The sequence below is a fragment of the Seriola lalandi genome, unplaced genomic scaffold (assembly GCF_002814215.2).
Source record: "Seriola lalandi dorsalis isolate HSWRI2012SDOR001 ecotype SW California unplaced genomic scaffold, Sedor1 jcf7180002054760, whole genome shotgun sequence".
In the NCBI taxonomy this organism is placed as follows: Eukaryota; Metazoa; Chordata; class Actinopteri; order Carangiformes; family Carangidae; genus Seriola; species Seriola lalandi.
The window spans coordinates 400,909-413,338 of record NW_019525313.1 but is presented as its reverse complement, the minus strand read 5'-3'; the positions used below and the strand labels follow the sequence as shown (position 1 = coordinate 413,338).

At 38.8% G+C, this 12,430-nt stretch overlaps 1 protein-coding gene across 1 annotated transcript in view; it reads left to right on the top strand.

The window, feature by feature from the left end:
• Window positions 1–12,430, top strand: part of glcci1a (glucocorticoid induced 1a) — a 45,616-nt gene that overhangs the window by 10,259 nt on the left and 22,927 nt on the right. The window contains 3 exon segments of the mRNA XM_087178946.1: window positions 3,031–3,117; window positions 3,119–3,170; window positions 11,058–11,171. Of these exon segments, the coding sequence (XP_087035072.1) occupies window positions 3,031–3,117; window positions 3,119–3,170; window positions 11,058–11,171 (253 nt within the window).

The following is a 12,430-nucleotide window of genomic DNA, read 5'->3' as shown; positions in this document are numbered from 1 at the left end:
TGCTCAGCTCCGATGCATATTCCTCAGGCTTATTATTATTCTTCCGCCAAATTTTGGCGCGTAACTTGTCCCGCAGCTTTGAGAAAACCCTGGTAATATATACATCAAAACGTGCGTCTTGATCCCGAAAGAGGTGCTATGACCTTTGGTGTTAAAATTCCAATTTTTCCCAAAGTTATTCCCAAAATACTGGGAATAAATAATGCATTAAGAATTCATTGGAATTTTCTTTAAAAACCCACAAAAGTGTTCACAGTTTGAAAAGTTTACATGTTATGTAAAAACAGTTCCTGTCTTTTTGAGAGAGCAGAAGTTTTCCTTCGTTTTATAGTTTGAATCACATTTCTACGTGCAGGTATGAGAGAGCTGGGTGACTCAGAAAAAAGGTGCAATTTTGTAGAAAAAAAGGGAAATTTTGTGGGTTTCTAAAGAAAATTCCAATGCATTCCTAATGCATTATTTATTCCCAGTTTTTTGGGAATAACTTTGGGAAAAATTGGAATTTTAACACCAAAAGTCATAGCACCTCTTTCGGGATCAAGACGCACGTTTTAATGTATATATTACCGGGGTTTTCTCAAAGCTGCGGGACGAGTTACGCGCCAAAATTTGGCGGAAGAATAATAAACCCGAAGGCTCCGCCCCGAGGCACTCCTCTACAGCTAGAATAGCTGAGAGGAGCACCCGTGGCACTAATAAGTCTATTCTAGCTGCAGAGGAGTGCCTCGGAGCTGAGCACCCGTGGCACTAACTAGAAAATTCCAGGGAAATTTTGAGTGCCACGGGGGCTATTGCCGGGATAGGGTTAGGGTAAAAAATCTTCTAACTAGGAAATGCATTCCCTGCTTAAAATGCGTGTGAATGCTGAGAGCTGAGTTAGATTGCTAAAACAATGCTGAAGAAGCTGAAGCAATGCTGAAGAAGCTGAAGAAATACTGAAGAAGCTGAAGCAATGCTGAAGTAGCTGAAGCAACTGCTGAAGCAATGGCTGAAGATTAGAAGCAGAACTTGTAAGCTTGAGGTTGAATGTCCTGAAATGGTTGAAAAAGGCCTGAATAGTTGATGTAAGTGTAACAAACAGCACAAAACTGTACAAAATATACAAAATGTAAAATGTCTATCTGCCTTTCAATCTGTCTACCTTTCTGTGTGTCTGATTGTGTGCGCGCGTGTTTGTGTGTGTGTGTGTCTCCGGTTTGTGTGTGTGTGTGTGTGTGTGTGTAAGAGAGAGTCTGGGTGTTGAAGACACAAAGCTCATACAATTCTATGAGAGAAAGTGGACAGTAAACCTCTCTAAGTCCTGCCATTTAATACAAAACAGTACTTAATATCACCAAAGTTATCACACGGCCAGCATCACAGGACTCTCCTGAATACCTCTATGTGGTTTTGGTGTTTCTAGAGCCAAAAGTGTGGAAACAGGAGCGAGTTACAAAACAGGGTTAGTTCTGGTTTTCTACTCAAATCCGCTCCTGTTGTAGTCTATGGGACAGTTGGAGGGTGCTTGCATCACTTGGAAGGTCACGTTTCAAATACTGTTAGTCTCTGTGCTACGGTAGACACTTTCTATGAAACAGGGCAAATTTGGCTACAAATGAGGAAGAAATTATTTGTGAAGACCGAAACATGTGGCCGTGAGGATGAGTTAAACAGTATTTTCTAAAGCTCCTCCCACTGTAGCGATGATGTCATCCACTCTAGCCTCGAACATTCTGTGCAATACACACCCATTATAAACACAAAAATGATCAGAAAAAAGCATAAAACTAGAACGGTGATAAATCAAAAACTGCTGAAGATATCAAAAAGTTGAACACAAGGTATAGCTGATAGGCTTGTTTACAGTTTAAAGGTGGAATGAAGTCTGTAGCTGAAAGTATGCTGAAGAAGTTACAGTTCAAAGGATTTGAACATGGGCTCCATTCATTTGAATGGCAAAAAAATGTCTTAAAAAGCTTAATATTTCAAAAATTATAAATAATACCAAAAGTTGAATATATACGACACTCTACAGAAAAAGCTGAACATTTTTGATTGTTGACCGATTTTTGTAGCACAAAAACTGTAGGAGTAGTGAGATGCGCGAAAAGCGCGAATGGAAGGTTTAAGAATAATAACTAGAAAATGCATTTCCTGCTGAAAATGCGTGCAAATGCTGAGAACTAAATGAGATTGCTGAAGCAATGCTGAAAAAGCTGAAGCAATGCTAAAGTAGCTCAAGTAATTGTTGAAGCAATGCTAAAGTAGCTCAAGCAATTGCTGAAGTAATGCTAAAGTAGCTCAAGCAATGGCTGAAGATTAAAAGCAGAAATTGTAAGCTGGAGGTTGAATGGTATGAAATGATTGAAAAAGAATACCTCAGCATTCACACTAATAATATTATATGCCTTTAATGCTATTGCATAGCCGGCACATGATAAGTATGCAGAATAATAATATATGCCTTCAATGCTATTGAATTGCAGGCACATAATTAAATTAACTTTAATCAATATAGCTGCAGTATAAAGCAAGTGATTCAGAAAATCTTAAACCACTGCAGTAATCAACATTTACAGTTTAAGCCCCATAAGGAAATACTTTCTTGCACTAACACTGATATGTATTCTTTGTACCCTCAACGGTGTTGACACAGATACGGCCTCATAAAGATAGATGTAGCCTTTGTGAGGCTAGAAGGCAAGCAGCGTGTAGATATTACTGCTGCTGGTGTAGAAACGGATGTACACACACACTGTACAGAGAGATGCACTGTCAGGGAATACCCAAGCCCTGCTGCAGGTCCTCAGGTCTGCTAGGGGTTGGTGTGGTGGTATCTTTAACTTAATTTTAGTGTAACCACAGCTGAGCACAGCATGTATTCACCAGCTGGTTGGTTTATCAGAGCTTTTATTCTGAAAATAACTGAGATAACTCTGACACTATAACTGCTTCTCTAACATTGAACTGACATTCTTTCTCTCTCTCTCTCTCTCTCTCTCTCTCTCTCTCTCTCTCTCTCTCTCGTGTTTTTATTTGTGCATGTGGTAGGACAAAGTCACAGGAAGTAGGTAGTTTGGGGGCCACTGAGCGGACTTCCTCCTTGGGCACCATCACTTGGTCCTACCTCACAGGACACTTGTGACCCCCATGTGCTCTCCTCATCTTGTATGAAAGATAAATCCACACAGGTAAGCACATCCCACACTCTGCCTTTTTCCATCATGTGTCCTCTATAGAGATGAAGTCATGTGTCATTGTGTTGGCAGAGGAAATTGAAGGCAAGTGTAACCATGTATTACAGGTCTGAACTGGTATGTTGATACAATATGTGGCCTTTTATTGAAGGATTATACTGATTGGTTGGTTTGTTTTGTTTTATGAGGGTGTTAAATGATGATAGTGATTTGTGTTAGTTGTTATCAAGTACCAAAAACTGCAGTTTCTCCAATGACCACTAGAGTCTGGCTCCAACAGTGAGTCACTACCCATAGACTCCCATGTTAAAATGTCCAACTTTACAGCAGAAATAAACATGTTTACAGCCTGGTACAAAAAACAGTTTTGGTTTCTATAGCTAATTATGTCCTTCATGACAACTGTTAATATAACTTACTTGTTTACATTTTACCGAAGCCAATAAAGGTTGTACTCGCAAATATTTTTTATACTGTTATCTCGAGATAAGGGAGCTTTGTTTCCTCGAGATAACAAGATATTATCAGGAGAAAACTACGACGCCTCTTTCCTACTGTGTTAAGGTGGACAACACGCTACAACATAGTTTTCATCAAACGAGCCGTCCTCTGACCTGGAGGAATAACATTGATCTCTATGAGTCAAGTGCTCAGGGACCGCCTACAAAGTGCAATATCGAAAACAGATGTATTAGTTAGTATTCAATAACCAGGTGTGGACAAAGTTCATGGCTCCATTACTTGAGTGAAAGTATAGATACTGGTCATCAAATATTACTCCAATACAGTGACAGTTGTTCAGTCAAAAAGTTAAAGTACTGGAGTGCTTGATTTTAAAAATACTGAAGTATTTAAAAGTAAATATTTTTTTTATGTCAACTCATTGTTGTATAGTTCCACATTTACAGAACGTAATGACTCTTACAACCTATCGAATAACTGACTGACTATAAAAAGTCTGTAGAAATGGCCATAAAATACCATAAAAACAGCAACTACTAAGCTGTCTGTTTAAAAGTTTATCTGGAATTAAATAAATGTTACATAAATGCGTTGCATATCTCGATATGCTTTCTCAAGTTGGACGACGAATGTTTGTAGAGAATGATGAAGTTTCGTTGTGGTAAACACAGCAAACATTTCAAATTAGATTAATCTTTCTTTATTACTAAACCTTCAAACATGGACTTCAGCTCAGACCATGGTCTCTGATGAAGAATCTTCTGCCTCATCTTTATCTAACATAGCCATCTGCTGCAAAACAGGTTCATACTGAGCTGTTAAAAGTCTGTCCAACCCTATTAATAACTTCACTCTTATGCTCTATAGTGTCACAAAAATCATGTCACACATCAGTGAGCTCCTGCTGTTTATACAACAACACTTAATTTGGAGAAATGTGCTTTTTCTCTGTTTTTGGGAAGTTTTTATTGGGAAAATAGTAAATAACTTCACACTGTAATGTCAAAAAAATCAGTCTAACCACTAGCGGTTTCCTGTTGGTTGTATTAGTATTATTATAATTATTATAATTAGGAATAAGTACATTATTCCACATTAAGTGTTGTAGTATAACCATTAGGAGAGCATTTATATGTGACATGATTTTTGTAACACTACAGTGAATAAGAGTGAAGTTATTGAATATTAACTAATATATCTCTTTTTGGTATGGCACTTTGACTCGACTCACAGCTGGCTGCTCATAGAGATCAATGTTATTCCTCCAGCTCAAAGGACGTCTCGTTTGATGAAAGCTAGGTTGTAGCTTGTTGTCTACCTTAACAAAGTAGGAAAGAGGCATTGTTTCTGTTATTACAATGTTTTGGCTATGAGTTGTTGAACCGAGGAGTTCGAATCTGTGAATATCTTTCCAACTTTAAGTATAACTGTCTCATTATTTCAAGATAACAAAAATATCTCGTTATCTTGGGATAACAAGCTTTGTTATCTTGGGATAAGGGGATGAAAAAATATTTGCGAATATGGCCTTTCTCGGTTTCCGTAACATTTTATGGATGAGCGTACGCTTGTTACAAACCGGCATGCACTGAAGTCTTAGCTTCACCCACACACCTCCTCTTTGACCATTTTTGGATTACCTGGGAGTTAGGTGTGGAGTTAGACACTGCCAAGATGACGAGGGCGGAGCAGCTCACTCTGAGCAGCTCACTCTGAGCTTCAAAACCGCTCTTCAGAAACCTCTGGGTGACATCACAGAGGCTATCTCCATCTTTATTCACAGTCTATGGTTGTTAATTGTATTAAATTGTGTATCAAAAAGTAGGGCTGGGCAATTAATTAAATTTTATTTTCATTTACGATTTTGGCTTCCTACGATTATAAAAACAAGATAATCGAGAAATAACGATTATTGTGCTGCATGCTATTGCACAACAAATTCCACCCCCCCTACGAAAGCCATCTGATGTGTTAAAGTGTGTTTTGGTCTTTTTCATGTAAGGACGGAAAAAATCTCTGGACACATCCAGTCAAAGGCCGTCACATACAGATGGAGAAGTGTTATTGACCTCCTAGTGCATAGCTCATCCGACTCTGCGTCAGGTGTGTTTTGTATGAGTTAACAGAGTTAACTAAGTTATACAGACATAAGTTAATGATGAAAACTGACCATTATCCAGCTTGGTGGGGGGGGGGGGGGTATCCCATACTCAGGTATCTTTTACTCATATTGTGTATAAGGGAAATAATTAAATGGACGCAACGTTTTTTGTTTTGAAATCAGTTTTTTAATATTCTGTTTTTTTCCAAAGTCAATGAGTAATCCTGATCTCAATATTGATTAAAATAATCTTGATTATGATTTTTGCAATAATCGAGCAGACCTGTCATAAAGCATGAGTCATTTCGTTTCATTTATTCAATGTATAAATGATTAAAAGGTCTGTGGTCTTGTGTCATCATTCATATGTTTGGTTGTCACTTAATGGCCTCAAGTGGTCATTGAAGGAACTGCAGTTTTTGCCACTTCCATGTTGGCCTGCAGTATAATGTGTTACAGATGACGGTGTGCTCACCAGCTGCACGTCATCGACCCAAGGTGGGGGTTCGATGAAATGTTTTAACCAACAGATGTCACAGATCTTTCCAACCATTATATCAAGGTTTCCAATTGAGCAGCCCCAAATTACCCAATGCTTAGATCTGGTGGGGGGTCAACTTAGGCCAGGGGGGCCCACTGGGTGTGGAATACAAATGCAGAAACCCTGAGTACTGGACAAATTGAAATTTTGACCTGATAATGGCACTAGATGAAAAGTCAGGACATCTCTTACACGATATTAGCAGTACAACTTCTTGCATTAATCAAATTGTCTCTAATTTAGCAGTTTTCATATATTGGTCTAATAAAATAGAAAAAGTCATTGACACAGTCCCAAATTCTGCTAGAAGCCTCCCTTCCCCCCTGTTTTGAGTCCTGCTGTTAAGAGTGGTTTTCATATGTTAGTGAGTACGACTGCATTTGATCTAGAGGGAGCTGTGTGAAGTCTGCTAAATGTCCTCAAGTGACGTCATTTGAATCAGTATCGGTTTGGGCTGGAGACAACAAGTTTGAGAATTAATAAAATGTGGGAAAGAAGTGAGCTCGCCACTCCTCTGTAAAACACTCATCATCTTTGAGTGAAGATAGAGGCTCAAGGGCACGTTAGCTGCTACTGGCATAACACACCTGAACATCTGACCCAACCGTCGGCAAACGTGTTGGAATATCTGCAAGAAACATTTGTTTTTATTCACTTTTTCAACCCTCATGACTGTGACGAGTAATCAATAGAAATTTACTACTCATAGAAACATTTTTTAGGTGTAGTTACTCCTTAAGTTTCCTGTAATTAGTATTGATTATTTCACTTACATAAGACTCACTGGAGAGCTACAGTCTCAGTCTCAGGGTGTGTCATTAGTGGAGGATCTTCAGTTTCACCATCTGTAACCTGAGCGAGGACTGTGACTTGCCACTGTCAGTCTCTATAGTTGTGGAGGATTAGGAACGTTTACTGAGGATAAAGTAAGGGTATCCACTTCATGTCCATGGCTTTAGTTCAGTGGAACTGAACTGATCTGACTGTCAAATATTGGTGTCATTTTACTTCTCAGGCTGTTGTAGTAATGTTCTGTGTCATTCTGTCCACACCTTCCTGCCCTGTGATCCTCTCAAGACACAACACAAGAGAGGAACGCATCACTAGATCACTTCACATGCTCTTATATCAGTACTGGCTCACAAAAACAACTTATTTCCTCATACAAATACTAAAATGTGGAACACAGGTCCCGTCAATCAAATATTTTCTGTCATTGGCTGAAAACAGTGATGGAAGTCTGAACTTCAAAACTCTGTCTGAGGGGGCGCTGGTCATTCTGGTCTTCATTGTGGCAGCAGAGTGCGGGTTCAGCCTTTTATAAAATGAATAAAATTACAGCCATGAGAAGTCGTCTGTATGAGGCAAAGATGCAAAACCTGACAGTCACTTCTGCGGCAAGCCAGCACCCTGTTTAAATCCAGGGAGGAAGGTTTGAGTTGATGTCACTTCTGTTCAGTTTAATTGATTGTCAGTGGTTTGTTCATGTTTTAGTTGTAGCTGTGTGATGTTATCATTCATATTGACTGTGTTAGTTCCCTCTGCTGTCACTGCAGAAAAAAAAAATTCATCTGCTTCATGTGCTGTTAACATGAAAAGTGACGTACACTCAGTAATGCTATTAAGTAGGACATGTCTCATTATTATTAGAAATGAAAAATAAAATGACGAGTAATAATAGATTATAACAGATGTTCTACGACCCTGATCAGCAATAACCTTTAACAATCTAAAGCACATTTCAAACAGTACCTGGTGGAAGGACAGTCAGCTCATAGACAAGTTTACTCTCTAGTGTCTGTACAGCTGCTTGTGTTGTTCATTAATGTGTTGTTCTTGTTCTAATTGTAACATGATTCTTTCTGTGTTGTTGAACAGGGACCTGCTGTAAATCAGTTTTTAACTGAGTCAGACCAGTTTAAATGTTTCAGTGTTACTTTGAAACTTTTTCTGTAAAAAAAAAAAAAGAAATGCTGCTCACTCTCAGCTGCCCACCTGAACTCACCTCTATCACCTTACTTCTTCCAGGTTATGTGACATTTACCACCTACTTCAAAAGCCCCATGACCTCTCTGCTTTTAGTTGAAGGCATGACTGTGAGAGTTGTATAGTTCCTCGGTTTCTAAACCAACCCTCTAACCTAAACAAATCGCTACATGACTATGTTTTCATGTGTCATATTTACAGAGAGGGATTAGGTCAATGTCATTGTTCTCTTTTTTTTATTTGTCTTCTTCTTTTCTTTTTCATTTTATTCCTCCGCACCAGCGACAGTCAGAGCCAGAGGCATATTTTCAGGTCGTCCGTCCGTCCGTCCCATTCTCATGCACAATATCTCAGTAACACCTCGACGGAACTTCTTGAAATTTGGCACAAACATTCACCTGGACTGAAGGTTGAATTGATTTGATTTTGGTGATCAAAGGTCAAGGTCAGTGTGACCTCACAAAACACTTTTTAGCCATAACTGAAGACTTCACAGCAATTATGCCAATATTTCACACAAATGGTTCATATTTATATGACTCTGGATAAACAGGGATGTGACCTGAAACTAGTCTGAGTGGAGGAGTTTCACTTTTTTTTTTTTTCATTTTCCTCTTCTTTTTTCATTTTTTTCTTATACTATTGTGATTTAATGTCAGTGTCCAGAACAATGTTTCATGTAGAAGTAATTTTCCACCACAATGACCAAAGTCTTAATCATGGTTATCAGAGTTTGAATAATTTTTGTAATATGATCCAGGCACCTCTAATGCTGATATGTATGGGCTCACATTAGGATCAAAACGATTTTGACCTTGTAGGGTGATGAGTTTCTCTCTTTTAAGTTTCTTACAACCAAGCAACTTCTTCTACTCTTTATATGGGGTTACAACACAACAGCTGCTGAGCCTTATGTAAAACAAAGATTAAAACAGCTCATTTCGTTAGCTTTTCATTTAAACAACAATAACACAATATAATCATGATTCCACTCAGAGCTGACAAATAATAAATACAAAATCTAAAATAAAAGTGACCAAAAACTGAAATAACACAGTTCAGCATTTGGTGCACTTTCAGAAATTTTAAACTGTATATTTATATATTATATTATAATTGTATGTTCACAGTTTTCCAGTGGAGTGTGAAATTACAGTGTAATGCACATTTCAGGAGGCCTTGTCTTTCACGTGAATGATTTAAATAGTATAGTTAACTTGGGATTCATCTGACTTTATGTTGTATGTCCGTCTCCATTATAAATTGTGTCTTTGGTTGAGGGAGTATCATAACCAAATGAAATCTGAATACATAGACGTCATTTACACACTTATGGAGTCAATGCAAATGACTTTTTCCCATGATCATGGAAATAAATTCACATAGAAAATTGTAGACAAGAAGATACTCGTCATGGCTTCCCTCTAAAGTCCTGCTGTTAAACAGTGAGTGAAGAATCAGAATCCAAACCTCAGCTCAGTGTCACTCTACGTCTGTGCCGTCAGCTGGGTGGCTTCACCTTCTTCATCCTTACTAAGACAGAGTGACAGAATAAGAGAAGAGGCTCCAGTAACTAAAACGCTGCTGAAAATAAACAAGTGGCTCTTTGAGTTAGACCAATTAAGATGAGCAGGATAGCAGTTGAGTTTCTTTTGTGTTATAATATGTGTGTGCTTAGATAAGTTCACTATAGTGCTCTCTGTGTCACAGAGCTCAGCTCTGCTTTCACTGTATAATGTGTCCATGTGTGTATGTCTCCACATGCTGCTTCTATGAGTTTGTCACAATGATAATCCATCACTGAAACATACAGGCTTGACCATCTCTTTGACAGACTTTAGTGACTACAGTGTAATCATGACTGATAGAAATAGCCAAGTTATAAACGAAGGATATAAATAGTAATAAATCAGAATGATCCTTTAAAGGTCCATATAATATAAAGGTCTCTGTCCATGTGTTGTGTGATTATAAAGCAGGTCTAGGTTCTATATTAATACTGTGAAAATATCAAAGCGCTCAGTCCACAGAGAAATGCACACAGCCTGTATTCAGTAACTGAGCCTTAAAACCAGCCGTCAGGACTTCATCTCCAGCTGGGTACACTATTGTAACAGTCTGTTGTCTGGTCTTCCATTAGACAACTTCAACTCATTCAGAACACTAACAAGAACCAGGAGATCTGAGCACATCACTCGTATTCTTAAATCTTTAAACTGACTATCAGTTACCAACAGAATAGATCTGTGAGGCGGCGCCTCAGTAGCTCACTTGGTAGAATGCGTACCACATAGGCTCAGTCACTAATGATGTGGGCCCAAAATACATTTCTGATCTCTTTGAAGAACGCAGGTCTTTAGGAAGCAGTTAGCTGATCGAGCATGGAGTCAAAAAGGGAGAAGCTGCTCCCAACTACTGTGCTGCACACACGATGTAAAATGTGCCCCAACTCTGGCTGCTCTGCTCCTGTCTTCCTGTGATTCATTGGTTTCTCTACTGCACTTTTACATATTGGTATTATTTGGGGCAACTTACAACTTGTTACTGTATTTCTGTATTTAATTTCCTTTTTCATTAATTTTACCTGTTTTTTTAAAATCTGATTTTATATTTGTCTCTGTTTTTTCTGTCTTTTTTGATTTTATTTAGATTTGTATTACTTATTGTTTCTTATGTCGTTCTAATGCTTTTCTTTGCCTTTGTGAAGCATTGTGAGTTGCCTTTCTGTTTGACGTGCTGTATAAATGAAACTGCCTCCCCTTGTGTAGAACAGCATAGCATATGTTGATAGTAAAGTGGCTGTGATGTTCTTTTCAGACTTGATGTCGGAGTGACGAAAACGGGAAAGAAGAGGAGCACCGACCAGCGCTCTGCGTCCTGGGGCAGTGCTGACCGGCTCGAAAAGGCATGAGCACAAATACACACACATTCAGGCCAAACCTCTTGTCTGATGCACAGGATGGTAAATTTGCACATGGTGCTTGTATGAGGCTCCATGAACTGAAGTTTCCCAGACACCCCCTTCTCTTTTTCCTTTCCAGCCTTTTGTATACATGCAGCAGAAGTAAAGAAATTTACTTAATTTTAATGAACAAAGATCCACGGTGGTATCATCTTACACATACATTGGCTTTGATAAACTATCTTTGAAATTATATGTCGAGGAACTCACAAAAGATTTAAACAAAAGCTACATTTTATTCATAATGACACAAAAGTTATCTTATACACTCAGACAAGAATTACATCATTTGACAGTAACTCCACCAATCTTACACATCGAAGTGTGTTTGTAGGTGTCAGAGAATAGTAGTGTATGTGAAAATGTTTTATGAAGTCTCTTATGTCTCTAGAGGCAGCTGTTGGTTGGGGCTGAAAATTACAACTTAAGAAATGAAGAAAATCAGGGGGTGCAAACCCACAAACAGCAACAAGCAAGGTTGACTACTGTTGAAGGAGCGAGACCACGCCCACACTTGTTTCTTCATCACTAAGCCTGAGATGTTTTGGTGATGGTGCGCTCAAAGTTTGTCTGTTTGTCCTGCCTTCATCAAATGTGAGCAAAACTCTGTGTATGAGCAGGGGACGCGCAGGATGTCTCCAGCGAGTTCAGTCAGGATTGCTCAAAATCAGCTTTGGTTATGAAGAAATATGTGCTAGGCCACGCCCACTTGTACCAATTCAGGGGCTGCATCCTTTGGAGGACCTGGTCTACGAAAGAGTGGACCCTCCTTAGACCATGAGGTGGTCTGGCCTACGGAGGATTTTCGCTTTGCGTCACCTTTGCTTCACACAGTGAGGCTCCTGTCGCCTAGCAACCTTGACAACATGTAACTTTTTTTCACAGAAGCATGAGGTTATAAGACCCTTAGTTTTAACAGTTGTACCGTTAGCTGTTGTACTGAGCTGAAGCACAATACTTACATTTAATAGTGTAATCCTCAGGCTCTCTGTCAGTGTTCTTTTTTTTTCATTATCGGCGCACAATGAATCTTGGGAAAAGAAAAGGCCTTAAGATATCTACCAAGCCCCGCCCTCGCCTAACATAATTTGATTGATTTACCAAATGTTTCACTAATTGAACAATAATGAAAGGTCCATGTTAAAGAACCAACTGCATCAGAAGTCAGCCCCCCATCATCACATGTTTTCATGTGATGCCCC